The sequence below is a fragment of the Magallana gigas genome, chromosome 5, assembly GCF_963853765.1.
Source record: "Magallana gigas chromosome 5, xbMagGiga1.1, whole genome shotgun sequence".
NCBI classification, from domain to species: domain Eukaryota; kingdom Metazoa; phylum Mollusca; class Bivalvia; order Ostreida; family Ostreidae; genus Magallana; species Magallana gigas.
Window position 1 is genome coordinate 56,548,428 of NC_088857.1, and position 27,109 is coordinate 56,575,536.

The 27,109-nt window shown below is 34.0% G+C and overlaps 3 protein-coding genes across 12 annotated transcripts; all 3 read left to right on the top strand.

Moving 5' to 3' along the window:
• Nucleotides 1-1,425: 1,425 nt before the first annotated feature.
• On the top strand, nucleotides 1,426-8,713 carry LOC136275267 (uncharacterized). 8 transcript variants are annotated; one of them, XM_066083760.1, is made up of 5 exons: nucleotides 1,426-2,016; nucleotides 2,472-2,520; nucleotides 2,668-2,706; nucleotides 6,666-6,818; nucleotides 6,996-8,713. In XM_066083760.1, exons 1-5 carry the CDS (start codon nucleotides 2,014-2,016, stop codon nucleotides 7,487-7,489), a joined length of 738 nt encoding a protein of 245 aa, XP_065939832.1. In that variant the 5' UTR covers nucleotides 1,426-2,013; the 3' UTR covers nucleotides 7,490-8,713. The 8 variants fall into 8 exon arrangements, with proteins under 8 accessions (XP_065939832.1, XP_065939831.1, XP_065939830.1 ...); XM_066083759.1 differs by having other exon boundaries at nucleotides 1,427-2,016; nucleotides 2,426-2,520; XM_066083758.1 differs by having other exon boundaries at nucleotides 1,427-2,009; nucleotides 2,426-2,505.
• An 869-nt stretch (nucleotides 8,714-9,582) lies between these two features.
• Nucleotides 9,583-12,674, top strand: LOC136275268 (uncharacterized). Of its 3 annotated transcripts, none has more exons than XM_066083769.1 (5): nucleotides 9,583-9,706; nucleotides 10,893-10,986; nucleotides 11,113-11,193; nucleotides 11,645-11,779; nucleotides 12,056-12,674. In XM_066083769.1, exons 2-5 carry the CDS (start codon nucleotides 10,962-10,964, stop codon nucleotides 12,472-12,474), a joined length of 660 nt encoding a protein of 219 aa, XP_065939841.1. In that variant the 5' UTR covers nucleotides 9,583-9,706; nucleotides 10,893-10,961; the 3' UTR covers nucleotides 12,475-12,674. The 3 variants fall into 3 exon arrangements, with proteins under 3 accessions (XP_065939841.1, XP_065939842.1, XP_065939839.1); XM_066083770.1 differs by lacking the exon at nucleotides 9,583-9,706 and adding an exon at nucleotides 9,959-10,408 and having other exon boundaries at nucleotides 10,896-10,986; XM_066083767.1 differs by lacking the exon at nucleotides 9,583-9,706 and adding an exon at nucleotides 9,960-10,408.
• Nucleotides 12,675-12,799: 125 nt separating this feature from the next.
• On the top strand, nucleotides 12,800-25,316 carry LOC105322449 (uncharacterized). Its single transcript, XM_066083756.1, has 14 exons — nucleotides 12,800-13,415; nucleotides 16,830-17,012; nucleotides 17,143-17,241; nucleotides 17,357-17,707; nucleotides 17,869-18,147; nucleotides 18,268-18,603; nucleotides 18,725-19,531; nucleotides 19,831-19,940; nucleotides 20,227-20,291; nucleotides 20,388-20,587; nucleotides 20,773-20,920; nucleotides 21,959-22,076; nucleotides 24,280-24,441; nucleotides 24,525-25,316. The coding sequence occupies exons 1-14, from the start codon at nucleotides 13,367-13,369 to the stop codon at nucleotides 24,633-24,635; spliced, it is 3,018 nt and encodes a 1,005-aa protein (XP_065939828.1). The 5' UTR covers nucleotides 12,800-13,366; the 3' UTR covers nucleotides 24,636-25,316.
• Nucleotides 25,317-27,109: the final 1,793 nt, after the last annotated feature.

The following is a 27,109-nucleotide window of genomic DNA, read 5'->3' on the forward strand; positions in this document are numbered from 1 at the left end:
GTTCAAATCTTGATCCCCAGGGATATGATGAGGCCCCAATGAGGGTTGAGCGGTTAGGTTTTTTTCCCCAAACACTAAAACAATTAAAGCGACTGTTTAACATTTATATAAAATAAGCGAAGAAAATTGAAAATAATTCTTACAAAAATATGCTCTACTTATATAATTAAATTCATATTAAATGCATGCAACATAAAATTAATTTGACCAGAATTATGGCCTTCGTTGCTTTTATGATTTTCAATTTTTCCATTTGCAATATATTCATGCTTAATTAACTTATAATTCTATTGGTCATCCAAACGATTAACTATATTTATCAAGTCAAAAGCAAAAAATAAAGCTAAGAATTTTTGTTACGTAATCAAGAGCCGTTTTGAGGTTTTTGTTTACATCTAGGTTGGTGAATAGAAAAACGTGTATTAAACAAATTAAGTGACAGCTCTAGAAACTAAAATTATGTTCATAAAAGGCTTCCAGATATAAAAAAGAATCTGACGAAAACAAAGAGTACATGTGTGTCTACAAAAACATGACTCTAGCTTCATTACTTGACAACTGGCCTTAAATTTTTGCTGAACATATGAAATTCGTAAGGGAAGCATCGTTAACATTAACAATTTAAAAAATATATATATGTCTTGTTTTGAGGGTATAAGTACGGATTCTCTCTATAGTTTCCGGCGACTTACAACCTCCTTTTGACCTGTTTTGGTCCGAGAGGACAGAAATCCGTACTGAATTACACTATTGTTAGAACCTCGATGGTAACCATTCACAAAATATCGCTTGGCGGTTGTATTGATATTGTTGTTAACCTTAAAAACACGGTTGTGTCAATAATTCTGTACGATTTGCCTTTCTCAACGGAAAATATATTTAAAAACCAGCAATGTTAAAAAGTTCACCAGGATATAAAATTAGGTTGGTACGTACGTGATCAAATAATCTGAAAAAAACATCCGGCTTATCGATATTTGATCACGTGAATGACCAAGTTCACATCCCGATGAACTTTTGAACATGGTGGTTATTATATACAATATATACCATTTTATACAAATATACAATATATACCATTTTATACAAATATACAATATATACCATTTTATACAAATATACCATATATACCATTTTATACAAATATACAATATATACCATTTTATACAAATATACCATATATACCATTTTATACAAATATACAATATATACCATTTTATACAAATATACAATATATACCATTTTATACAAATATACCATATATACCATTTTATACAAATATACAATATATACCATTTTATACAAATATACAATATATACCATTTATACAAATATACAATATATACCATTTTGTATCGTCTCCTTATACATTAACTACACAAAATTATTCACAATGAAATTTTGATCCGTGATAGTATAGAGAGAAAAAGATTGCCTTACTAGTGGTTTTAATCGCTTGATTTAGAGAAAAAAAAACACCTTATGATCAGTTAAAACCACCATCTTACATCAAAATTTAAATTTAAAGTGCATGTATTGAAATACGGTAAAATATTTAGAAGTAGACGTATAAATAGTGGGAATATCCCTTAAACAGCTTTGAGCTATATCATAGTTTACATAATGTATGAAAAAAAAAATATACAACGAAACACCAGAAACACACTGAGCTACTGTCTATTCAGTGTGAACCACTTTTATTATTTAAAAAACAACTTTGTTATGTTATGTAACAAACACGGAAGTTTACTATTAAGTTCATTTTTTGGATACAATGACCTTACACACACCATGAGCTGACAGTTAACAGAGTAAAACAAGTATATAACAAGTATGTGTTTGGGACAAACAATCGAAGTGGAACGGCCGAATTAGACAGATAACGATAACAAAGAACGCCATTACCAACGTTTCTCTGTGCAGAGATTGATTTAGAAATGGACAATTGACTGGAGAAGTGATTTACCTGAGGTTTACGCGGGAGGAATGTCAATAAACTGCACCTATAGGTGAATGGTAAGTTTCTTGCTGAAAAACCAAGTGATTTTAAGTTTTATTAACTTATATTAATCGATAGTTTCTAAGTGTATGGTGAGCATATTAAAATATAAACTTAATGTATAGTTGTCATTGTCTCTTAACAATAAGACAGGAGATTTTGGATCTGCAAGACATTCCATGTTCTAAGGGATCATGTTCACCAATAAACCATTCATCGATTCATGAATACGTAATGTAATTTAGGGCAAGATTCATCCATGGTTTGATGTGCATTATGCATTGTCAGAAATATATATATTCCAAATGCACTAGAATCAACAAGGTGTTTCTGACTTATCTAATATGGACAGTTATGCACACACACATACATATATACGATCGTGTGTGCGACAATGAACATTGACAACATCTACTTTATTTACAGCAATGTCGACAAGTTCCCAACCATAAACAGTTTTATGTTTTTACAGGTGGTGTACCCACAGATGGCCACTAACACTACAGGTAAGGTAAATCTAGGTCAGGAAGGTAAACCTTCATACTATAATTGTGTTTTACATGTTTATGCTCTCATTAAAAACATATGAAAATTTAATGAGAAATCTCTGTCACACATGTCATACAGAACTGATGGAGAGTTCATCAAAGTTCGTTTTATTTATGCAGATGAAGAAATCCATTTACCCTCACCTACAAGCGAAAAAGGTAAATGTTTAAAATCATTTAATTCAATTTTTGTTAAGAAAAGCAAAATATCTTAATTAATAACAATATCAACCGGACAAGAACGCAAAATACCTAAAGCAAACGATTAAAGAAAAGGAAGAATATGTCATCTAAACACCTTGATGTAAAACGCAATGTACATGCATGTACAGGTATATAGATAGAGTTTTAAAAAGTTCGCACCTTTACCTACAATAGCATGATAGCTTTACAACAGTTGCAGAGTTTTGATGCATGTATGTGATAAAGATCCATTATTGTGCATACAAAACCTGTCCTCAGGCACGTAGCAACAGACGGGAGGACAGTGGCCCAGATCCTCCACTCTTTAAGAATATGCTCCATTTAGTAAGAAAGTATATTTACTATAGTTAACATATAATCTTACTGTCTTCCCAATTTTGTTGGTCCCTGCACTTTGTAAAGCGATGCTCTGGGCCTGTTTTAAAGTAAACACTTTAAGTGGACGTACAGTTGAACAGTTCACTAAGTTTGTTGAGTACTGTAGTGTACTATTGATGAGATAAGATGAGATAAGATGTCCAGGGCTGCCATCTGTATATATCAGTCTTTTAGCGAGATAACCCATTCTAAATATGGGTGTGGGTCAATTTAAACAGAACAATACGAAAATGTCCGTATTCCCCTCTGGTTATCTTTTGAGTAGCATGATGACATAGAAGAATTGTTATCCTATATTTGATTAATATGTTGAAAATAGAATTTAGACAAAGAAACTGCAACTAACTACGATGGATGCTCTTCCACCAGCTTCTTATTTTTTTTCAGTATGAAAATCGAATAAATAGATGCCTATTTCATTTGATAAAGTTTCTATAAAAATACCGATCGGACGACGGTTACCGAGAAAGTCACATGTAACAGTTACTTTCAAAATTTGTTCGTAAATATATGTAACACTGTTTCATCAAATACTTTTAAAAATGAATGTTATAACATTCAAGGTTCTGATATAGTTATGGCATAAGGATTGTAAGAAGAGTATTTATTCTATATAAGAATGATACCCTTTATCATAGCAATGAAATAAGTGACTAAAGGAGATTCTTAAATAGATATAAACTTTGGACATATCTCCATTCGATTTACCGCATAAAGAGCAAAGTAATGACTGTATCGTGCACCTCTCAACCAAAGACACCTGACGTTACATATTTTCCTCATTTTAAAATAATATACCGCTTACCGTTTATTACAAGAAAAATGTTTGTGCTCTGAACCCTCGCGGAAAGGTGAACAAACTTGACAAAGTGAAAGAGAAAAATACTTATCAACTTTGGTTTTACAAGTACCGGTGTTGTAACCGTTGCCAATGGATACTGGTAATGTACCAGTTATCGGCTAAAGTTTGACGTTTTCTTTTCGTAATTCCTTATTAAGGTCTTCCGTTTCCAACGGAAGACCTTATAGTGAGTGTAGTGTTTTTTCTTTCTTTCTTTCTTTCTTATTATTTTTTTTTCTCCTTTTTTGTCGGCAGAATTTCTCAGAGATGTCTTGATAGATTTTCTTCAAATTTTTAGGGATGATTGCAAATGATAATATCTCGAGGCGTTTTTTTCATTTTTTCAAAATTCATTTCCGGTCGTCCGTTTCCTGTCCCGCGTCAAAAAACCTTGTTCCCTCGAGATCTCAGAATCGGCAAACACTTGAACATCTAAACTTTGTGGAATGATATACCTATAGTTGTAGATGTGTTTAAACTATTTTGTTTTGTTCGTCGTAACTTCCGGTCGTCACCGGAAGCACTTCAAAAATAATTATTTTTACGCATTAAATTCCTTTTCCAAATAATAAATATATAAGTATAAATCTATACATAGATTATCCATGCGATGTTATATCAACAAAATAATTTTACTTCCAGTGAGATATCTCAATTATCTCAGGTATTTTTTTTAAAACACATTTTGTTCCCAAGAGGTCTCAGAGACTATAAGTGATATAAGCACGAAACTTTCAGGGATGATAGACATTTGATTGAAGATGTGTTTAACCGGTTTCATTTAATCTTCCGTCACTTCCGGTCCACACAGGAAGAGTTCGAACAAATCGAGCTGTTTATCAGTTTAACTTTATTCCTTTGATATTTGTAGTGTGCTCGATGAACAATAATTTACAAAAGGCAAGTATACAAGATATATTGAATACAATTTACATTGAGCACTTCCGTTTGTCCGTTTCCTGTCCCGAGACAAAAACCTTATTTCGACGAGATCTCAAAAACGGTAACGACTTGAACAACCAAACTTTGTAGAATGATACACCTATGTATGTACATGTGTTAACACTATATTGTTATGTCCGGCGTAACTTCTGGTCGTCACAGGAAGTACACTTTATTTTGATTTTTTAATAATAATTTGCTTATTTAGCATGGAAGTAACATTTAATCATTAGAATTACAAAAGGTCATCTACACAGAATCATCTATCCGATGATTAATAAACAAAAAACTACTTCCGGTGAGATATCTCCAATATCTCAGGTAGTCTTTTTAAAACAAATATTGTAACAGCGAGATCTCAAAAACTATAAGCGATCAAAGCACGAAACTTTCATGGATGATAGACATTTAATTGAAGATGTATTTAACCAGTTTCATTTTGTTTTCCGTCACTTCCGGTCCACACAGGAAGAGTTCAAACAAATCGAGCTGTTGATCAGCTTCACTGTTTTTCTTTGATATTTGTAGTTACAGCGATGAACAATAGTGTACAAAAGGCAACTATACAAGAAATATTGAATACAATTTACATTTAGCACTTCCGTTTGTCCGTTTCCTGTCCCGAGACAAACAACTTTAATCCAACGATATCTCAAAAACGGTAAAGATTTGAACAATCAAACTTTGTGAGATAATAGACCTATGTATGTACATGTGTTAACACTATTTTGTTTTATCCGACGTAACTTCCGGTCGTCACAGGAAGTAAACCGAATTTTCATATTTTACAAATATTTTGGTTATTTAGCATGGAAATAATTATTTAGCAATAGAAATATAAAATGTCATTTACACATGGTAAAAAAAACAAAAAAGTTTTACTTCCGGTGAGACATTTCAAATACCTTAGGTAGCCTTTTATAAAAAACAAAGTACTTGCAAGATCTCAGAAACTGTGAGAGATCAAGCCATAAAACTTATATGGATGATGGACATTTGATTGAACATGTGTTTAACGGGTTTCATATGGCCATACGTCACTTCCGTTTCTCAATCGAAGCGTTCAAGCAATAGAATTTCTTTTTTAACTTTAGATTTTTTTAAAATAACATTTTAGTCAGTGTGATGAACAGTCACGTACCGTAGGTTAATGTTAGGATATTAAAACTAAGAAAAACGTAAACATCCAAACTTTGAGGAAAGACAAAACAATGTATGAATATATCGTTTGCTATGTTCTAAATGATTCGTCGTAACTTCCGGTCGTCAAAGAAAGTACTCAAAAATTGACATTCAGTCTTTTTTGTTTTGTTTAACTTAGAAAAAATTTATTGGGTATTCCTTTAGAGTATATATTGTATCCATTTTCTTTTAAAAGAGAAATTGAATTTTTTGTACCGATTAAGACATGAGGAACGGAAGACCTTTTTGTTGCTATAGCAACAAGAGTCTAGTTTCTTGATATTTTTGAATAGAACTTGACATAGTTTAAATGGTGAACTCCTTATTTATCCATCTGTTAAATTATATCATTATTTAGAACTCAAAACATCTTGTTTTTGGTTTTTTTATCACGTCCGAATTTGCCGAGTTTTTACGATCTACTTTACCAGTTTTCAGCTTCGTGACAATAACATTGTAAAATCCCCTGGATATGTCGATTTTGTACTTTGCAAAATGTAATTTGAATTATGCAAAATATCTCAAAACACAAGAATTATAATTTTTTTAACCACCCTTATTTGTCTCCCAGTGACCACCAGACCCAGCTCGGCGCTGATGGAGGACCCAGTCTTTTTGGCCATCACAGGTGTGATTCTCTGCTTTGGGATTATCTTTCTTCTGAGAACGGTTGTTAATCAAATCAAAAACCGACGGTCTCGACACCACCGTCACAGAAGTCCAGGTAAATCAACAAATGGCCACGGTTAAGTTTTTTTATGTAGAAGAAAATAAGTAAATTCAACACGAATACATTTACACAAATTTACATTTATGACACTTCATGTATACATACTATACTATAAGTAATAATATTATTGTGATAATAACTAATACGCACCTTTGTCTCTGTGTTTTATAGATCCGCAAAGAATCTCCCGAAATGTCCCCTCCAGGACCTCATTTATAGACGATCCCCCACCCTACCCCGGGAAATATTCTAAAACCAACATCAATTACCTCCCCTCCTATGACTCGGCCATAAAAATGGCACCCGAGTTGCTCATGTGCAATATTGATGAGATGAATCAGTCTATAAATTTTCCCGTGCTGCATGAAAACACAGAGGACAATAGTGGGAATATCAGTGACCATGAAATCAGAGGAGACGGGGAGTTGTGCAACATGGACCAGTTTGTCCCTGTGTCGTTAGACCCCGGGAATGTAAGAGGAAACAGAAGCTCGGAACACTTCGATACCTCTCTCGATGATGAGCTGGACTATTCAGCAACAAATGTTAACGATTCTAGAGAAGAAGCAGTTACAAATGTCTGTCAGCAATTAGATGCTGAGGGAGACACGAGGGGTGATACCTTAAATGTGGCTTCTTCTGTAAATATAGAAAACAGTGGATAATTATGTCTTAATTTATTTAATTGGTATTTTAATATTGATCTCTGGTCGATAAAAAGTCGTGATTTCATTAGAAAAAATTCTTTGTTTTGAGAATTTCATCATGTAACTACATCAGTGGAGTTTATGTTGTTCTGGTTTGAAATATTAAGATTGAATGAGGAATCAGAAAGACGATAACCAAAAGCTTTTTGTTGACAAACTGAAAATGTTTAACGTTGCTGACATTAAATAAACATCCTCAGTCATGTTGAGTATACTGTTTATATGTATCATCAAATTGTTACAAATAAAATGCATGAACATGTATTTTAGTAACAAAATTGACATTTTTATTTTATATATGTACATTACTTATTGACAGAATACTCCGTAAACAAACAGCTTCATATCTCAAAGACACGTTAAACCTTGTTGCCACACAGATTATTGTGGGTTTTTTCTAAAACCGTAATAAATTGATGCATGGAGCCGGTTTCAGTTTCTTAAATATCAAGTTTATTTTATGCCAAACAGGTGTTAGTAACTTTAAAGTATTAAGTAAGTAGGTGATTGATGACTGTTATATTCAAAATTCTGCGATTGAATAACTGTTTTGAATCAGATCAAAAACTTAGAATTATTCTTTAAAATATATTTTAATCGTCAATTTTGTTATTAAAATATATATCGAAAAGTTATCATTTTCAGCCGACACCTTGGAGCTATAAGTTCATTTATAAAATTGTTTTTTTTATGTATGCATGATTCAAATATATTATACTATAAGTTAATTTCTGGACATTGCTGCATTACATTTTTTATGTACAATACTTGAACACATTTACTTTTGAATACTTTTATGTGTTATCACGCTGTACTGTTCTGTTCTGTTCTGTTCTGTCGATGTACAAGTTACTTACTCACCCCTGCGAATGTGTTCGGAAAGTTTTCTTTATCGTTGCTAAGTATGTAATAAATCCAGTGGTGATCGAATGAAAGTTCACGAGACTTCCCCGAGAATTGTCCTGTGAAATTTCGAGCGGAAGTATAAGTGTTCGAATAATATTCTTAAAATACGTAAGTACTGGTCGTTTTTCACATCCTATCCTACTTTGATTTATGTTAAAACATGAAAATCTTTTAAGATGTATGTCTTATCTCACCATCTAGCGGTTATTTATATCAAACGATGATATTCAGAACAGAGTTATCGTTCGTGTTAAACCACGTGTATATTGGTTAAAATATAAGCATTGGGTTGCTTAATAAAATCATAGCCATGTTTGATACTTGTGGTGTGCAATATTAGTTTTTAAAAAAATAATGGGTGTCTGTTTTGCATAAAATCTTAGTATATCAAGCCATTTTCAAGGAACATACTGCATAAAATAGTATAGTCTGTTTCACTATTGATGATATTACTAGTTCAGACGCGGATCGAAAACTAATTCTCAGGGGGATCTCTACATAGCATGTTAATTGTTGCAACAACAGACAAAAACTATTTTTTGTATTGTCACATTTAATTCTAGAACACATTTTATCCATCAATTAATGAAGATAAAGTTTAAAATCAAGAAACCTCTAGATTTTTAAATTTGACTACAAGTATCTAGATTCTATGAAATAGACTATAAACACGAGGCACGATTTTTACTGCGAAACTGAAAGGGTCAATTAAAACCAAGTGGTCTTAAATTTAAATGACAATAACATTCGCAGGGGTGTTACTATTCAGGCATATTTCACGTTATTTGAGGAGAATTAAAATATCTGCAGTTATATATTGCGTGTATTTCTACAAGGTTTGCAACCGTTAGTTATTTTATATGATTAACTACATTTGTACAATCGTGTTTAACATGATTTTGAAAAAAAAATTGTTTTATTTGCTTATTCATGCTGGCATGGTGGTAGCCAACAATGCAGAAAATACATAGTCTACATATAAAAATCCGCATGAGTGCTTCTGAATTTGTTTGATTATAGGTTTGTTTGTTTGTTTGAAAAGTACACGGTTGGCTTAACACAGAAGCGTCTGATCTGATAATGTCGCAGCACTTACAGTTATTACTTATGTAACAAATGGTCGGGTTTTGGGTTCAGATAATTTTTATATCATACGGGTGTTATCTTTGATGCTAATGGTAATATGCGAGGATCGTCCGGATGTACTAGTATATATGAGACCACACTCGAGAGAAGAGCTGATTCTGTGTTCGGCTGTCAATGGAGTAGGTACGTTAATACGACTGCACAGTGTTCGTATTGGGTTTAATCTTTAAATAAAGCGATAATATTTCATCATATTTTATTGACTGAGTGTACCTGGCTGCAGCTTGTGTCGGCTGCAGGGATACAGCCCTGTACATATGATAAGGGCATAGAGCTTTATCAGGTCTCGAGGCTGAGACCTGTGCCTCGGATAGAGCTCCGGGTTATAACCCACTGATCATCAAGCCCCATCCTTTTTTAATAATTTGTGAATTATTTGTTTTGCATGCTTAAGGATAGGCCATCATTGCAACTATATCTGTATATATTGACTCGTAATTTTTGTGATAATTTCATGCGGTATTCATGTATGATTATTAAATAGACACTTTCCCCAGACTGGTCTTAATCACCGAACCCAAAACACGTTACACTGTGTTTAATATATGTCATCGTGAATTGTTCAGAACATTTATTCTGTGTAGTCAGGGAAAGAAAATATTTACCAATTTTTTTTGGCATTTATTTTTTTACGTCTACACTATCTCAGATAAGGCGTGAATTGCCTTATCTGTCGTGCATTTAGTAGGTTATTTGCATAGTTTTAGCTAGTTCGGTCATCGGTGCGGAACGACGTCAACAACTTCAAACAGCGAGTGAAACCAGGTGTTAAACACGGGTGATATCCTTAGAAATTATTCCTCTGTGGACCTATGGACTTTTCAGGTAGCGACCATTTCGTAAAATTTTGGTTTTTTATGTTGGTGATGATTCATTTAAATCATTTGTATACACTGTCAGGTAAGTTAGTTTCGATTTCTATTTTGGGACATATTTATATGAAAAATTCCCAAGGAAATTCAAATGACTTCAAAGACAACAACAACGCATTCCAACAACATTAAAAGCGGAGATAGCAACAATAATAAGGAAAACCAATAAAAGAAAACAACAACAACAGGAAAGACAACATTGGTACAATCACAAAACACGAACGAAACATTACGAGAATTTCGACATTTTCCATAAAAGGGCAATGGCAAAGATGATTAGAGTATAATAAAAATCAAATTATAAGTTAGATACTTAAACACATTTTTGCGACTAGTGAATTTTTAACCTATGTTAATAAAAGAAGTTGATGCAAAAAAGTATTTATGCATTTGCATAATTAACAAAAAAATGCAAATGGGGCCACTTATAATTGCAGCAGTGCGGATCCTGACAAAAGCATATTGATGATGCCTTAATTATGCGTCCGTTCGTTGAATAATACACAATGGTGAACAACATTTCAGACGTAGGTATGATGATTTTGATTATCAAATGACAAGTTTTAAAGCCATTGGATTATTATCGGTATAGATATTTTGGTCATCTACTCCTGGAGGCTGGAGAAGTGATGCCTGTGTCTCTGTTTATGTTTTCAGATCATCTTCTGTCACACTTTCATTCCGAGGTCATTCACGCTAATGACACTAGCCGAGAAAGAAAACAGCGACCCGTGACCAGTAAGTATGGAAGTACTCAAGTTTTATCTTAAAATTGTTTGGGATGTTTTTACAAAAAATCAAAATCATAAAAAAATATCGCAGATCTACTCAACCGCAAAAACATCGATTTCTCCGGATCTGAAGAAATGACAAGTCTATTAGGAAATCTTTTTTTTTTCATTACATCGAAAGTACTTTATTGATGTGTATAACTATTGAATCTAAAAATTGTCAAAGGTGACGAAAACGAGAACAATGGACAGTACAGTCAGTCAGGTGTTTTGCTTATTAATAATCTTAATCTAACAAACAAATCTCAAACAGGACCCGAGTTACATTCAAATTCAGATTTTAGAATGTTATTAGGGGAAAATATTCGGAATTTTACTTTGAAAAAACCCAACAAACTTAATGATCTTAATACAAGCATAGACTAACTAAATGTGTGTGAAACGTTTTATTTGAGCAGACTCCCATTGGTACCGAGGGTACGTGATGGAAGACCCAGTGGTTCTAGCCATCCTCGGGGTAATAGCTGTCATCATTGTGGCCACCATTTTAAGGACGATCGTCAACAAAATCCTTGCTCGCCGACAGAATACACGTAAGTCTTGCTCATGAATGTATATCTGTTCGATTACTTTACTACGTCAAAAGTTCGGTAAGAAGCATTAATCCATGTTTCTTATTACAAAATTTAGTATATTGTTTTGTTGGGACAACAAAAACTGTCCTTTCCATATAACATGTTACCATCACTGACATAACTTCACGCACCGGTAACGAACACACACAAAAAAAAGAACAGCCGGTAAAAGCAAGCTCTCCCCAGAGGTTGACTGATGTTGATTGATATCAGGGTTTTTTCTTTATTCTCTAGCGGAGCGGTCCGTGTCGACGTGTTCCTACCAACTCAGGGATCCGCCCCCTCCTTACCCCGGGAAAAACCCCGAGGCCGTCTCTGATTACCTCCCTTCTTACGAATCAGCTGTCGCGATGGAACGGCGGCGACAAGAGGCCCGGGAGGGGGAGAGCATGACAGAGTGCGCCAGCCGTGTGTCCGTGGATTTCTCCATTTCTAGTGACCATTTGGATGTTTTAAGGAATGATAGCAGCGAACAAATGAGTCGCGAGTCCACTAGTGCTGATAGAAATAGACCGGTTACTGTGGTTTCAGAGTGGACAATCAGTCCGCACAGTAGTAGGACAGAGAACACGGAGTGTGCACACGTGCAGAATGAAGAGTTGACCAGCGCGTGCATGTCACAAACCAACGGGACAGAAATTAGTGGGTTATAACATCCAATTGGTTATCGTTGCAGTTATATAATTCATGACTTATGTACCTTTAAATTGATTTGTATAATTATTATTCAAGGAGATAAGAAATGGGAATTTAATCATATCCACATACATTCTGCCATTAACCATTTATATTTTGCTTTTCTTTTCTACAGCAAATAAGTCATGATATTAGTGAAACAAACATAACATCCCTATGTTGTAAATTTTGTATTTACACCCACCCAGTAAATTCAAAATTTACAACATGACACCTAACCAAAAACAAAAAATAAACAAAGAAACAAACCAACAAACAAATAAAAAAAAAGGTCAAAACCCAAAAAACCAAAGAAAAAAAAACAGCAACATAATTAAAAACCAGACTCAATCTACAAGATAAAATCAAAGGGACGAAGTGGCAATTTTTATTCATATTAGTTTTGATACTGCTTACCAGTATACTTATTTATATTTTCCAGTGGTTTAACAATTCTATAACTACTTTTATGTTGAAGTCAAGAGTGTGAGAATAAAAGTATGGTAGAAACCACACGCCTCTGTATATGAAGTGTTTATTTCTATATATGGGCATACAGCTGATACCTGTGGGCAAATCTGGCCACTGTGGGTGTCCGTCAGCTGGACGTTTGTTTACTGATGATAACAAGTCTTTGAATGGTTGTTTCTCTCCCTCAAGATGGACGAATGCAACCTGATTCTATCATACACTTATCACTTCCGGATAACGCGCACCTGCTGAAGGTTTTCGTTTGATGCCATATTAATGTGAATGGTGTGTGAGTAAGGAAAGACTAAATGAAAATAACATGGGGATGCTTCACCACTCGGTGCTTTCAGAATGAATTTTCGGGAATATAACAATCGAGAATGACAATTAAAATCGAAAATGAAATGGATTACTTTGATATGTGTTATCAATTGCCTTCAATATTCAGGTAGGTTTTACCTCAATGATAGAACGAGAAGTTATCGTGTAAACATTATTACTACGTTGATTCATTTTTTAAAAGATCTATATGCAACAAAAAATCTAATGCCGAGAATTCATCGAAACTTGCAAATTGTTTTAATTATGTGGGGTCTTAATCGTGTCTTCATTTCATTTATTTTTTTTAAAAGAATGTGTTACTATTAAGCTTATATACAGTACAATACTATAAATTTATTTAAAATTCATATTAATTACGATACGAATGATGATCTTTTTTGTTTGTTTAATTAGAATATCAAGCCTCATAACCAATAGTGGTAATAAATTTGCCAACAAACAGATTGTAATTTTTGATATGATAACTTATTTCTTATAGTTACTGTATTTATGTGTTTGATACCAAAAATACAAATCTTAATCGAAGAAAAAATGTTTCATGTGTAATTCAGTCGCATTATAGCAAATATTTAGTCATCTAGTAATGAAAAGTCAATCATCTGTAACACATAAGAATACACAGTCCTTATATGTTGCAGTTCTTTTATTCTTGATAGTTTATTATTTGGTAATATTGACAGTGGTCCTAAAATAAACAATATAAATAATTGAAAATGATAGTCATACATCACCTGACATGATTTCATAAAAAATGTTTATGTCCTCTTGCTATGACTTTATCATACAACATAACATCTAAGTAAGAAATAATATGAAGTATGAATAATGTAATAATAATGTACACCGTTTTCAAACCTAAGTAAGGAATGCTGTATTAGGGCTTCCGGTCAGTGTGACTGTGACGTCAGCATATGAGGACTGTTCAATATAAAAATATCAGGTTTTACTTCTCAATTAATAAAAACTAAACATATCTGATAAGGAACCACTATTGTAATAAAAACGTTTCGTATCAAACAATCATTTATAACATCGGGTCATCTATTATTTTAACCTATACACATACTTATACACAACTGACTAGATGTCAACATTACACCAATTCTCTGACTAGAAATAAACAACTTTCGTTCGGTTAATTACACGGAACTTATTATTCCACAAAATATAGTTATAAATAGAATAATCAATAACTTGTAACATAAGCATCTGATCTAATATGAATGTAAGACAAAACTATCATTACTCACATCTATTAAACAAAAACTTAAGGTCTTTCCCCGTCAACATCTACGATGAAAATGCCGCCAAAAGATGGCCTACTGCCTATACCGTAAATTGTCCAATCAATGGACAGATTCACAAGTGTAAAAAATTAATAATAAAAATTACTTACAACCGAATACTGATATTATAACAGTTATTCATTTAGGATATAAACATAAAAATACTTTTTCATTTCCAAATTTTAACTTTTATAGAAAATGTAAATGTGAATCTCGAACCCGATGTTAAATATACTTTGCCCTCTTACACATCTTTTACCAAACAATCGGGTTCGTAATTCAGCATAATTATTACACTCCAAGATGGAAACTAGGAACATCACTGGGAACATCAGTCTGATCAGAGTTGAGAAATGACTACATGAAGTTTATGAGCATTAGATATGAAAAAACGTCATCATTGGGTAAACATTTGGTTGCTTACAATCTGCATAAGGTATTTTTTAAGCGTTGCACGAGTACTGCACAGCAACAAAGGTCATTCTTATCTGCTGAGGTAAAGAACTGCACCTGTTAGACGCTCACCATCTATACATCATTGTGCCAAATATTCATCTCTTTTCGGGATGGATTTTTTATACACTGATTTTAGGTGGGAAGCGCCTATGGTAATTACCAGAAAGAGCTATATAATATGTAATGAAATTATAAGTTCCTAAGAGATAGATAACAAGAAAGTCTAATTAGATGGATTAGAAATGAAGAACCAAATAATAACTATTAATTGAGGATTAGAATCTGCATTTTATAGCAAACATGCACCTACAGTATTTTGGAAAATCAACACAATACATTCTCACATGCCTTTAAAAGATTAATATCAGATGAAAACATGAAATGTTTGTACAGTTGTTGATCCAATCAATTACTATGAGACAGAGTTTAATGTTATGTGCAAATTAAGGTGAAATAACAAAAGAAAATAATTTATTATGAGAAATCATGAAAAAATATCTGTGATATATGGGAACATTTATCCTATGTGAAAAATCATGGGATATATCCCATTTTCTTTATTTTGTGGGATTTTTTGTCCTATATGGGAGAATTAATCCCATCTTTTAACAATTATGGGATTTTTTCTCCCACATGGGACAATTTATCCCACAGTACTTTTTCTCCCATGGGATTTTGGTGGGGTTTGAGATGGGATGAAAAATCCCACCAAAATCCCATGGGATTTTGATATTTGAGAGACAATTATTAGAAAACTAGAGCAATGTGTACATTCATGCTGACATGATAGGATCAAAGTAAAATGTCCCACCAAGATATATAAACAAAAGTAAGCTATGTCCAACAGAAATGGTAGCTAAAAGCCCGGACCTTGTCATGTCCGGACTTAAATGTCGCCCTGTTCACTTTATCATACAACATAACATCTAAGTAAGAAATAATATGAAGTATAAATAATGTAATAATAATGTACACCGTTTTCAAACCTAAGTAAGGAATGCTGTATTAGGGCTTTCGGTCAGTGTGACTGTGACGTCAGCATATGAGGACTGTTCAATATAAAAATATCAGGTTTTACTTCTCAATTAATAAAAACTAAACATATTTGATAAGGAACCACTATTGTAATAAAAACGTTTCGTATCAAACAATCATTTATAACATCGGGTCATCTATTATTTTAACCTATACACATACTTATACACAACTGACTAGATGTCAACATTACATCAATTCTCTGACTAGAAATAAACAACTTTCGTTCGGTTAATTACACAGAACTTATTATTCCACAAAATATAGTTATAAATAGAATAATCAATAACTTGTAACATAAGTATCTGATCTAATATGAATGTAAGACAAAAATATCATTACTCACATCTATTAAACAAAAACTTAAGGTCTTTCCCCGTCAACATATACGATGAAAATGCCGCCAAAAGATGGCCTTCTGCCTATACCGTAAATTGTCCAATCAATGGACAGATTCACAAGTGTAAAAAATTAATAATAAAAATTACTTACAACCGAATACTGATATTATAACAGTTATTCATTTAGGATATAAACATAAAAATACTTTTTCATTTCCAAATTTTAACTTTTATAGAAAATGTAAATGTGAATCTCGAACCCGATGTTAAATATACTTTGCCCTCTTACACATCTTTTACCAAAAATAAGATATATTGTACTGAAAATTCAGTCACGTAGACACTATTTTCGCTGACTGAGATTTAATCTTGTGTGTTACACCTTCATTATCCCTCCAACAGCGGGCTCCCCTCCATCAGCCCCTGGTGGTGTCCGCGTGGTGTACAGGGAAGCCTCCTTCATTGTGACGTGGGACGTGCCCCGCCGGACGTACGGGACGGTAACTAATTACGTGGTTCCGGTCACCATCCTCCCCGAGGTTAACCAAACGGTGTACAGGTCACAGATACCCCTGCTCGTCCTTGGTATGTGGTTCCCCTACCATATTTTCTTTTAAATAATTTAAACATATACACTGAAATAATATAAAATCTGCCTTTCATTTTATCTAATATCGACATATGGATCTAATTGGTATTTTTTATATTAATTTAGATGCAGGATCCGAAATAGGGAAGATGTTCTATCTCACTGTTTCCGCTGAAAATAAAGACGGCCTCAGCAAGCCGTCACGGCCATTCTACATCCGGTCACGTAATGACAACCACCTATATGCGAAATTATTTATACGAACAACATCGTGCGGTCATATTTCTGGTAAGAAGTAATTTTTGGAGATATTGTAAGTTTCTCTCTCTGCCTTTTTCAGCGTGTGGGGAGGCACTCACCGTTACACCTGGATCGACGATAACGTTGACCTCGCCCGGCTACCCGGACCAAGTCGACAGAGGGGTCATCTGTCAGTGGGTTCTCAACACAACCGACACCTATCTCATTCAGTACCGCTTTGTCCTCATTGACTTCACGGGGGACTCCCAGACAGGAGGACAGTCGTGTGACGACACCTTCCTTTCTCTGTCAGACGATCAAAGACCGACCGTCAAAATCTGCGGGAACAGATCGGAGCAAGATATCCAACGGGGTCCTGTCGACAAGTTTTCATTCTCCAGTGGAATCCGAAGCAGAATTAAAAAATTCAAAGTAATGATTACAGCAAAAGGTAAGATGATTTATCATAAAATTCCTGAAATAGAATTGATTAAATTAAAGTGTTTTTAATGTCGGTGTAACTTGTATTTTAAGATATATTTCATGCTGCAAAACTAAATTCTGTCCAAATCTGGTCCATTCAATGCTAAGGCGACATTTGTCTTGTTTCAGTGAAACCTCCTGGCCCACCAACGGATATCAAAATGACGTCAACTAGAACTAGTATATCAATGACGTGGTCCCCTCCGATTGGACATTACGAACCTTTGACCTCCTATACTCTACGTTATAGATTGTCAAACTACGAAAGGGAAATTGTGCTCTCTCCTCGCACTCCTTGGTTCAGCATTAATACTCTAAATTTCAAAGGACAGCTTCTGGTTTTTAATATTTACGGAAATATCAGTGATACAAAGGGGCAAGAGAGCAAAGAACAATACTTCAGAGCTCGTGAGTATATATCCTACTATGTTCTATATATAGCCCATACGTAGTACAAATAACAATATTGGCAGCCGTGTTGGTTTTTCAAGTCTTTGGATATAATTGCAATTTCGTTTCTTTTTAAAGCATGTGGTGAACATTTACGTTTACCTGGGTCGAGAGAGCTACAGATAAGTTCTCCTGGATACCCACGTCCCTACACCCCCGGGATAAGCTGTACCTGGGTAGTGGACAACCCCCAACAGGACAACCTGACAGTTACAGTGGTACACATGGATATAGAAAGCAGTTTGTCCTGTAGTAGTGACTATTTATCTATATCCATCGGAGGGAGTTCCAGAAGATGTGGGAAAATACTGAGACCCATAAGTTTAACAACTGTAGAAAAATCTGTGAAAATTTCGTTTCTCTCGGATTATAAAAATCAGGGAAATGGATTTTTGATTGAAGTAAAAACGGCAGGTAAGTTCATGTATTAAACCAACTTTTGTTTTGTTGAATATATTTTGATGGAAACTACCATATTTTTGAAACAAGTCCCAATCAATTCGTTCGGGCTTAACTTATTCATCGGTTGTAATAGGTGAAGAGAGAACTTCATCGCCACAGACTGATCTAACGCAGTGGACGGGCGTCACCTCAGCGGCTCCCCTTGGCGGTACAGACACAAAGAGTGTATCTTCTGGAACTGACCGACTCACGATTAAAACGACAGCCAATGAGCGACTGACGACTGAAACCAATAAGCGACCGACGACTGACAATGTTCAATCGTTTATACATGCTTCTACGACTGAATCTCGTCCATCAGTGGCCACTACAATACAATCTACTCAGATTCCCGGTGAACCCTTACATTCATTAGATGCTTCCGAGATGACGACCACATTTTCTCAGCAGTCACAAAATCATACCCCATTAAAAGGCAGCAGCTCAAATATTTATTCACAATCTTTGCCCTCTCAAGCTCACGTTTCAGTTTTGTCATCAACCTCAACAACATTAGAACAATTTAGGAAATCATCTGCATCATACATTCCTAAAGCAACTGTAGCAAAATCACTGCCTTTATCATTATCACTGTCGTCCTTGTCAACAACATCAACATCATCATCATCATCACTATCACTGTCAAAATCAACCATTTCAGGGCAATTATCACACACATCAAGAACCCCGTCCAACACACATACACAACTTTCAACAGCGTTATCTGCTACTTTAAATTCTTCTATTGTTTTGTCATCAATATCTTCATTAACGTCCTCCTCATTGTCATCAACATCATCCTCACTGTCATCTATTTATTCTTTTGAACAAACTCAACCAGTGCCAACAACAGAGGCGCCCTGGTCACTGTCTTATCCTGAGATTATTGGAAGTAGTATAGGTAAGCTCATCCAACATCCGGAATAATTTGAATCAAAACGGCAAAAAAAATTGTTGATTGCGATTGGTTGATATTTAAAACAGAAAATTGTAAAAAAAAAAAAAAAAAAAAAAAAAAAAATTGTTTGAAATATGTAAAAGAGTAAGATTTTGCTAGAACAAAATTATTATTATGTAAATATATTGGGCATTTTTTGTTATTTCAGAAGATCTCGCCACGCTGTTTGCTACACGTGTACATCAAAAGAGCTTTACAGATTGTATATATTTTTAATGTTATTTTTTCTGTTTTTGCTTTAGAACACGCTGTGCATAATGTTTCTATTCATCTTGAGTTTATAAGAAGAAGGCGATATCGCAAGAAATCGATATCGAATAATATCAACATTCTATCAACACTACACGACAAGGTGAGGTTTGTTAAGGAACGCAACTCGTGTTCACTTATTACAATTATCTACATTAGATCATTATCTTAACATTTAGAAATATTTTCTATTGTCTATTAGTCAAGTTTAACGTAACTATATGAAGCTTATTTACAGAACATCATAAAGGAATTATTCCGGATCCCTGTTCAAAATGTGTTAAGCATTGTAATAAAGAAACGTCAATTCATGTTATTAAACTATTCTTGCAATGAAATCACAATAATTTACAAATAACGCAATGACAACTGAGACCATATATTTTCAGTTGTATACTGTCTTCAAACATCCCTCGGGTATACTTCAGGATTTAGCACTACGAATCATAGAAGCGTATGTATTGTTCACTATTATACCAATAACAACTACCGGTCTATAGTTTAGTTTCTTCTAGTAGACCAGCTTACATGTACTATTCAATATTAACAGGGACCCGCTGTTTGTGTCACTCGTTCTGATATACAGTGTACCGAAGCTGTTGATACAAATGAAAACCGACGACGATTTTCGACTCATCAAATTTATCAACGACACCGCCATCAATGAACTGTCGAAAGACACTCTAACTTTTGGTGAATGGACACTGAATTGCAATAAATTATCCCAATTTCGAACTATGAAAGCGTTTTGTAAGTCATTCAGAAAAACCACATTATTAGCAATACAGCAATATTGAAAATTTTATTTGGGTTGTTTTTTTACTCGAAAATCTATTTCTAACCGAAAAATGAACAAAACCTGTTTAAAAGCAGCTATGTTATAGAGCTTTGTTACTGAACAACAACGTCTTGAATTAAATCATTATTAATTTTAGATGCTCAAGAAATTACCTCCCCTTGTACGCTAGTTGTCGGAGTTTGCGGCAAAAATTCTTCTTGTGCCACAGATACAACCACGAAATTTGGCATTACGTGTGTCAAATCAAACTCCACCGGCACAGCCTCAGTGCAGTCAACAGGAAGGTGAGTGATTTATATCACAACACAATATTTCTCCTTAAAAATTGACTTGAGTTAATCTTCGCAATCTCCTAAGAAAAGGTATTCATAAGATACAAATCAAAGTACTGAAGAACTGACGGGGGTTGATTTTGTCGATGTTTTTTTATTTTAAAATCAATGATATGTTATTTTGCATGACAAGTACATGTATTTTCTAATTTGAATTACGCACATTTTTATAATATGAATTTTTGGACTTTTTCGACAAGAATGTCGAGAAACCACCATATAATTAATGTTAAATAATATTTAAAGATAACATTTATTCAATCAAACTATGTATCAGTGATAGAAATATTTCTCGAAAATTGTATGGATCCAAGCAATATTGAACTCTAGTTTCGTTCAACCAAACGCTCGGCTGACACCGTAAATCTCCGACAAGGATTTACGGACACAGCCGAGCGTCAAGTTGAACGAGACTATATTGAAATGCATATGACTACAAAAAATATTTAAATTGGTCGTACCATTTAAAATCTGACTATTTTTAAGGTATTTAGAAATAAGTTTACTTGAAAAACAATGCTTTAGCATATACATTACATCGAATTTATCAATTATTTTCAAGAACTAAGTCTTGTCAGCAGCAATGATTTGTGCTGAGGTCCAAACACTGTTTCACTTTTGGTTTGTCTGAGTAACTGCATAGGAGAGTTGATTAAAATCAACTCCCAAAAATAAACATTCTTTGAGTATTCTAGCGAGATCAAATACGGTCGGGGTTGATCAATTCCAATAAAGTCCCTAGGGCTTTATGATACTTTGATCAGATCCGACCGTACGTAATTTATCTCCTCGTAATAATTAATGAATAATTCTTAAATACTAATACATATATTTATATTATTTATATAATTTTTAGCAATTGTATGGTTAAATATATAAACAACCATTGATTACATGTAACTGTATTGAACTAAACATTACAAAATCGATGCGTAATGACATTACAAACACCCTGGATAACGTCAATATATTTATATGATTTTCCCCCAGGGCAGATGGCCTGACCCCGGTGATAGTTGGAGGCTCTGCCTCAGCTGTTGTTCTCCTCATTCTGATCGCCGTCCTCATCATCTGTCGTGGGTGTCCCAGACGATCTCTCCCTGTTACTGTGAGCAGATGACCTATCGATTCTATGATAGCAATCATTATCAAAGTGATCCAATGAAAAAGATTTACAGACCCTGAAACGTACTACTACACCAAAAAAACGTGCGACTTTCGTGCGAGAAACGTTTCGTGTAAACCGTTTAGCGTTTCGTGTAAACCGTTTAGCGTTTCGTGTGAATCGTGAAGCGTTTCGTGTAAACCGTTTAGCGTTTCGGGCAAAGCGTGCAGCGTTTCGGGCAAAGCGTGTAAATCGTTTCGGGCAAAGCGTGCGAGAACCGTGTGAAACGTTCATCAGATTTCATTCGGAACTCTCTGAAAATTTAATTGTTTTAAAATAGCGCTCGTGTTAAACATTACTTTAAACTGATTGGCAAAACTCCTTTGAGATATTCTCGTGAAAAAAATCTATAAGAAATTATATACTTATCTTTTTACAAAATTGAAATAATTTCTAACAAACAAAAGATAAGTACGCGTATTTAAAGAAGACTAGTTACTATTCGGCTGTGTACAACCAGTACACATAACCTCGGACATCGGGTAAGACCTGCACCTGGCTGAACCTGTCAATCAAACTTTGTGTATTCGTTTTCATTGGATGGTCACGCGTCTCTTTTTTTGTCAATAGCCAATAGAAATTTAATGACTTCAAGATAGTCGGAATCAGTATTTGTTGATGCACACAATTTCAACGATCGATTATTTACATGTAACATTAATTTGAACAAAATTGAATGAAAACATAGAAAGAAAATATACCGTTCATTTCTATGAAATGCGGGAAGTAAATTCTTTTGAATCCCGATTAAAAATAGTTCTACAAGTTATTATTTTAATTATTTAAACACTGATAACGGAAAACAACAAGTAATTAACACACTGAAATTTTCCTAAAATGTACACATGCAATTAATTATTATGGGAATCTGTATGCATGGTACTTAATTCAAATAGATTATGATAGATATATTCTACGCCGTTATGCGGGGTGCCGGTTATGTATACGAATATTAAGACAAAAATCTAAATTATTTTTTATTTTTTGTTCTTTTCGAAATCCGAAATAGAAATGACAACTTTCTTTATTGTTTAATCTATTGATTTTTCCCTGTGATATTATTTACGGAACATTTATTTACGCGAATGTTTCGACATAAAAAAAATTAGTCGGTTGTTTTATAGCATTTTTCTAACTTATGTGACTAATTAGATTTTACATAGCTTTCAAAATTATCAATGTAAATAATTACAGGTTTATTTACAGTAAGTATTTTTACATCGTATTCTCTGAAACCAATAAAAATATTAATGTGAGAAGAAAAAACAAATCCCGCCGAATACTGAAAAACCAAATTATCAATGTAAATAATCACAGGTTTATTTACAGTTAGTATTTTTACATCGTATTCTCTGAAACAAATAAAAATATTAATGTGAGAAGAAAAAACAAATCCCGTTGAATACTGAAAAAAGCGATATCAGTTTGTAATCATACGGATTTTTTTTTTGGTATTGAATATTGTGTTACGGTAACTTTTTTCTCTGAAATATTTATTATTTACGGTACCAATACGAATCATGGATATTTCTTTTGAGCAATAAATATATTTATAGAAGTAATATTTTTGGCTAATTCGGTGAATAAATAATTTTTTGCTTTAAATATAAGTACTAAATTAATTTAATCAATCAATTCAATACTTATGTACATATATGTTTCTAATATCAGTATTTCTATTATTTCGTGTTTTCTTAAAATTAATTCTTACTAACAGAGTCAGGGTAAAAATCCGAGAGGACCCGAATCGATCAGGATAAAAGCGTGTCCAAAGCGTGTGAAAAGCGAGCAAATCGTTTCGTGCGAGAATCGTTTCGTGTAAACCGTTCAGCGTTTCGTGTAAATCGTTTAGCGTTTCGGGCAAAGCGTGCAGCGTTTCGTGTAAACCGTTCAGCGTTTCGTGTGAACCGTTTAGCGAGCGTGTAACGAGCGTGCAGCGAGCGTGTGGTGTAGTAGTACGTTTCAGGGTCTGTAGATGATTTATTTCAATAAAAAGTTCACATATAAAGAAACCGTCCACAATAAGTGTCTGTTGCTTGTCGTTCAGATTAAAGCTGACTATAAAATAATTATTTACAATGAAAGGAAAATAGAGTTGACTTATTAATGATAGATGAAAGAAGAGTTCACTGTTTTGTCACTGCAGCAACATCGGCCGTTCAATGACATTCTGCTACAGAGTCGGTACATCGGCGACAAGAACGTACAGTTCACGGCTTTCTCGTCCAGAGATCTGAAAACCAACAGGAAGCGGAAAAAGGCCATAAGCGTGTCACTTCCGACGAAATCAATCAAGTCCCCGTATATGGTAAGATGATTGATAAAATCTACAGAATTATAGATATCATAAATGAAACTGAGATGTGATTTTTTACCTAAATCATGTTGTAGAATGGATTACTGGTAGAAAAATTGCAGCAGTTGGATTTCATTGAAGACAAGAAAACATTAAAACAGAGACTCCGGATCAAGTACCGTTCACGACGTAGTAACTCTCTGTGAACGTAGAGACATGGAGACATTTCAACAGTTTGTCGGCAACTGGACGGAACAACCAACATAAGCATAGAGACGGGGCAAAACCCTGCTAGCATGGAGACAGTACATGTAGCAACAAGGTATCATCTCGTGGAAACAACAGCCATCAAACATTGACAGAAACTGTCGAATACATCTCTCTGAAATGAATATCTTACCGGGATTAAGAGCCTCTGAACATCTTGCCAGGGCAACAACTCATAAACATATCATTTATTAAGTTAAAACATTCCAGAGCAACATGCAACCTCTGGAATCTCGCCCGCATTACAGCTTGTGAACACACCGGAGCAACCGCGTTTGAATAACGATACAGACAAATTGCACGTGAACATCTTACAAAAGCAACAGTCCGTCACTTTGAACAGTGAGAAAAATTAACAGTTTGTTAACATTAAGGCAGAACTACGTTATCTCTACCTCTTTTGAGTCAATATGGTATTTTTACAACATTGGTTATTAATTAAATACACAAAATAAAAGACATATGGAAAATATTGCTAAAGATGTGTCGTTATTATGTTATCTCACCTGAATCTAAGGTACAAGTAAGCTTTTCTGATCACTTGTTGTCAGTCTGTATGTCCGTCCGTCTGTCTGTAAACTTTTCATTTTTTTAGACTTCTTACCTAGAACTACAAAGCCAAAATTAATCAAACTTGGAACAAAGTATTCTTATAGAAAGGGGATTCTAAATTGTTAAAATAAAGGACGAAACTTTTTTTAAAATAAGGGGATATCTGCTAAACTGTAAAAATAGGGCGTGTTTCTTAAAAATCATCTTCTCAAAAACCACTGCACCATAAATGCCAATAATTTCACGAAAATTTGTCCACATAGTGAACGTTATAAAATGTTAAAACCGTGACCCCCAGACTAATACCGTGACCCCTAGAGTAATACTGTGCCCCCAGACTAATACTGGGGCCCCAGGAGAGTTCGAAATTTTACATAAAATAAATAGGAAAAAGTTTTTAAACTTGCTCCTCAAGAACTACAAAGCTACACTTTCTTAGATAACTATGCAAGCATCCGCAGATAGTGCAGATTCTAAATTGCTAAAAGCGTGACCCCCGGACTTATATTGAGAACCCAAGAGGGGTTCAAAGTTAAAGATAGAAATTATTGGGGGAAATGTTTTAAAATTTTCTTGAGAAATACAATGCTACAATTTGTGATATTGACAGTGTCAATTCTAAATTGTTAAAGCCGTGACCCGCGGACCAATACTGGGTCAGAAAATAAGGTGTAGAGTTCAACATAAAGGTATATATTAGGAAATATATTTAAAAATATTCTTCTCATGAAATGTTTAGTTATTTTACTATGTTATAGAATCTCTTTATCTTCATCTCCTCACATCATGGTCTCTTTTTACAATTATAAATAGTTCATTTTACATTTTTTGTTATCTTTAATACGTCGAGGCCTAGGATATCAAGACTGGTCAGTTACTGTATCTTAGATCTTAGTATCGGATGTTTAAAAAAAGTAGGCTTCTTTTTATGTATTGTTTATTGTATTGTCAAATTTTGGAATATATGAGAGTTTTACAATACTTTTTAAGAGATCATATTTAAAAATTTCGAAATAGAATGATATGAGAACTGTTGTTTAGGTGAGCGGCGCAGCCCATTAGCCAATTGTTAGAACTGTTTAATCCTTCAAGTCAGACAAAAAACTAATTTATGAAAAGAATTTATCAAACAACAAAGAAGATACGATTCGTTTATCTGTTATGTAATGACCACGAGATCATAATTTATAAGAATGAAGTAATCCAAATAGTTCAAATGATGTTCTTATAGTTTAAAGAAAGATACCACTGAGTCTGTGTCAGGTGTTTCATATTTGGATATTTTACTGGAAATGGACATTGATGGTAACCTAACAACAAAACTTTATGATAAACGCGATGACTTCAATTTTTCTATAATAAACTTTCCTTACTTATGTAGCAATATACCTTCATCACCTGGATATGGTGTGTTTGTCTCTCAGTTAATTCGATACACAAGGGCATGCTCTTCGTATGAACAGTTTCTAAGGCGAGACAAGCTACTGTCAAACAAGTTGATAAAACAGGACTATCAACAGTCTCGTTTGAAGTCATCTTTCATAAGTTCCATGGTCTATACAACGACCTTGTCAGCAATACAATCTTCCACTGGGTCGCATGCTGACTGACGTTTTTCATTCTAATTTGTAGACCATAATTAATCACCTAATTGTCTACGGAGTTTTCCGTTTTTATGCCGATTACGAAAAGAGCACACGGCCGGTGTGACCGGTCAGCAGAGGATGCTCACTCCTCTATCTTTTTATAGGTCCGTATTGCTCTGCTTTGAATTTGTATTTCGTTTTATGGATTTTTGAGATGGTTGACAGTTTGTTTTTGTCATTTTTTCATAAGCATCATCGTTCTTTCATTCAAATTC

Excerpts from the sequence above, each read along its gene's own strand:
- LOC136275267 (XM_066083758.1), top strand. The coding sequence starts at position 1,987 with ATGTCAATAAACTGCACCTATAG. Across the intron at positions 2,010-2,425 it reads TCAATAAACTGCACCTATAG|CAATGTCGACAAGTTCCCAA; the intron begins GTGAATGGTAAG and ends CTTTATTTACAG. Across the intron at positions 2,707-6,665 it reads CTCACCTACAAGCGAAAAAG|TGACCACCAGACCCAGCTCG; the intron begins GTAAATGTTTAA and ends TTTGTCTCCCAG.
- LOC136275268 (XM_066083769.1), top strand. The coding sequence starts at position 10,962 with ATGGTGAACAACATTTCAGACGTAG. Across the intron at positions 11,194-11,644 it reads AAAACAGCGACCCGTGACCA|ACTCCCATTGGTACCGAGGG; the intron begins GTAAGTATGGAA and ends TTATTTGAGCAG. Across the intron at positions 11,780-12,055 it reads TGCTCGCCGACAGAATACAC|CGGAGCGGTCCGTGTCGACG; the intron begins GTAAGTCTTGCT and ends TTTATTCTCTAG.
- LOC105322449 (XM_066083756.1), top strand. The coding sequence starts at position 13,367 with ATGAAATGGATTACTTTGATATGTGTTATCAATTGCCTTCAATATTCA. Across the intron at positions 17,708-17,868 it reads AGTAATGATTACAGCAAAAG|TGAAACCTCCTGGCCCACCA; the intron begins GTAAGATGATTT and ends GTCTTGTTTCAG. Across the intron at positions 18,148-18,267 it reads AGAACAATACTTCAGAGCTC|CATGTGGTGAACATTTACGT; the intron begins GTGAGTATATAT and ends TTCTTTTTAAAG.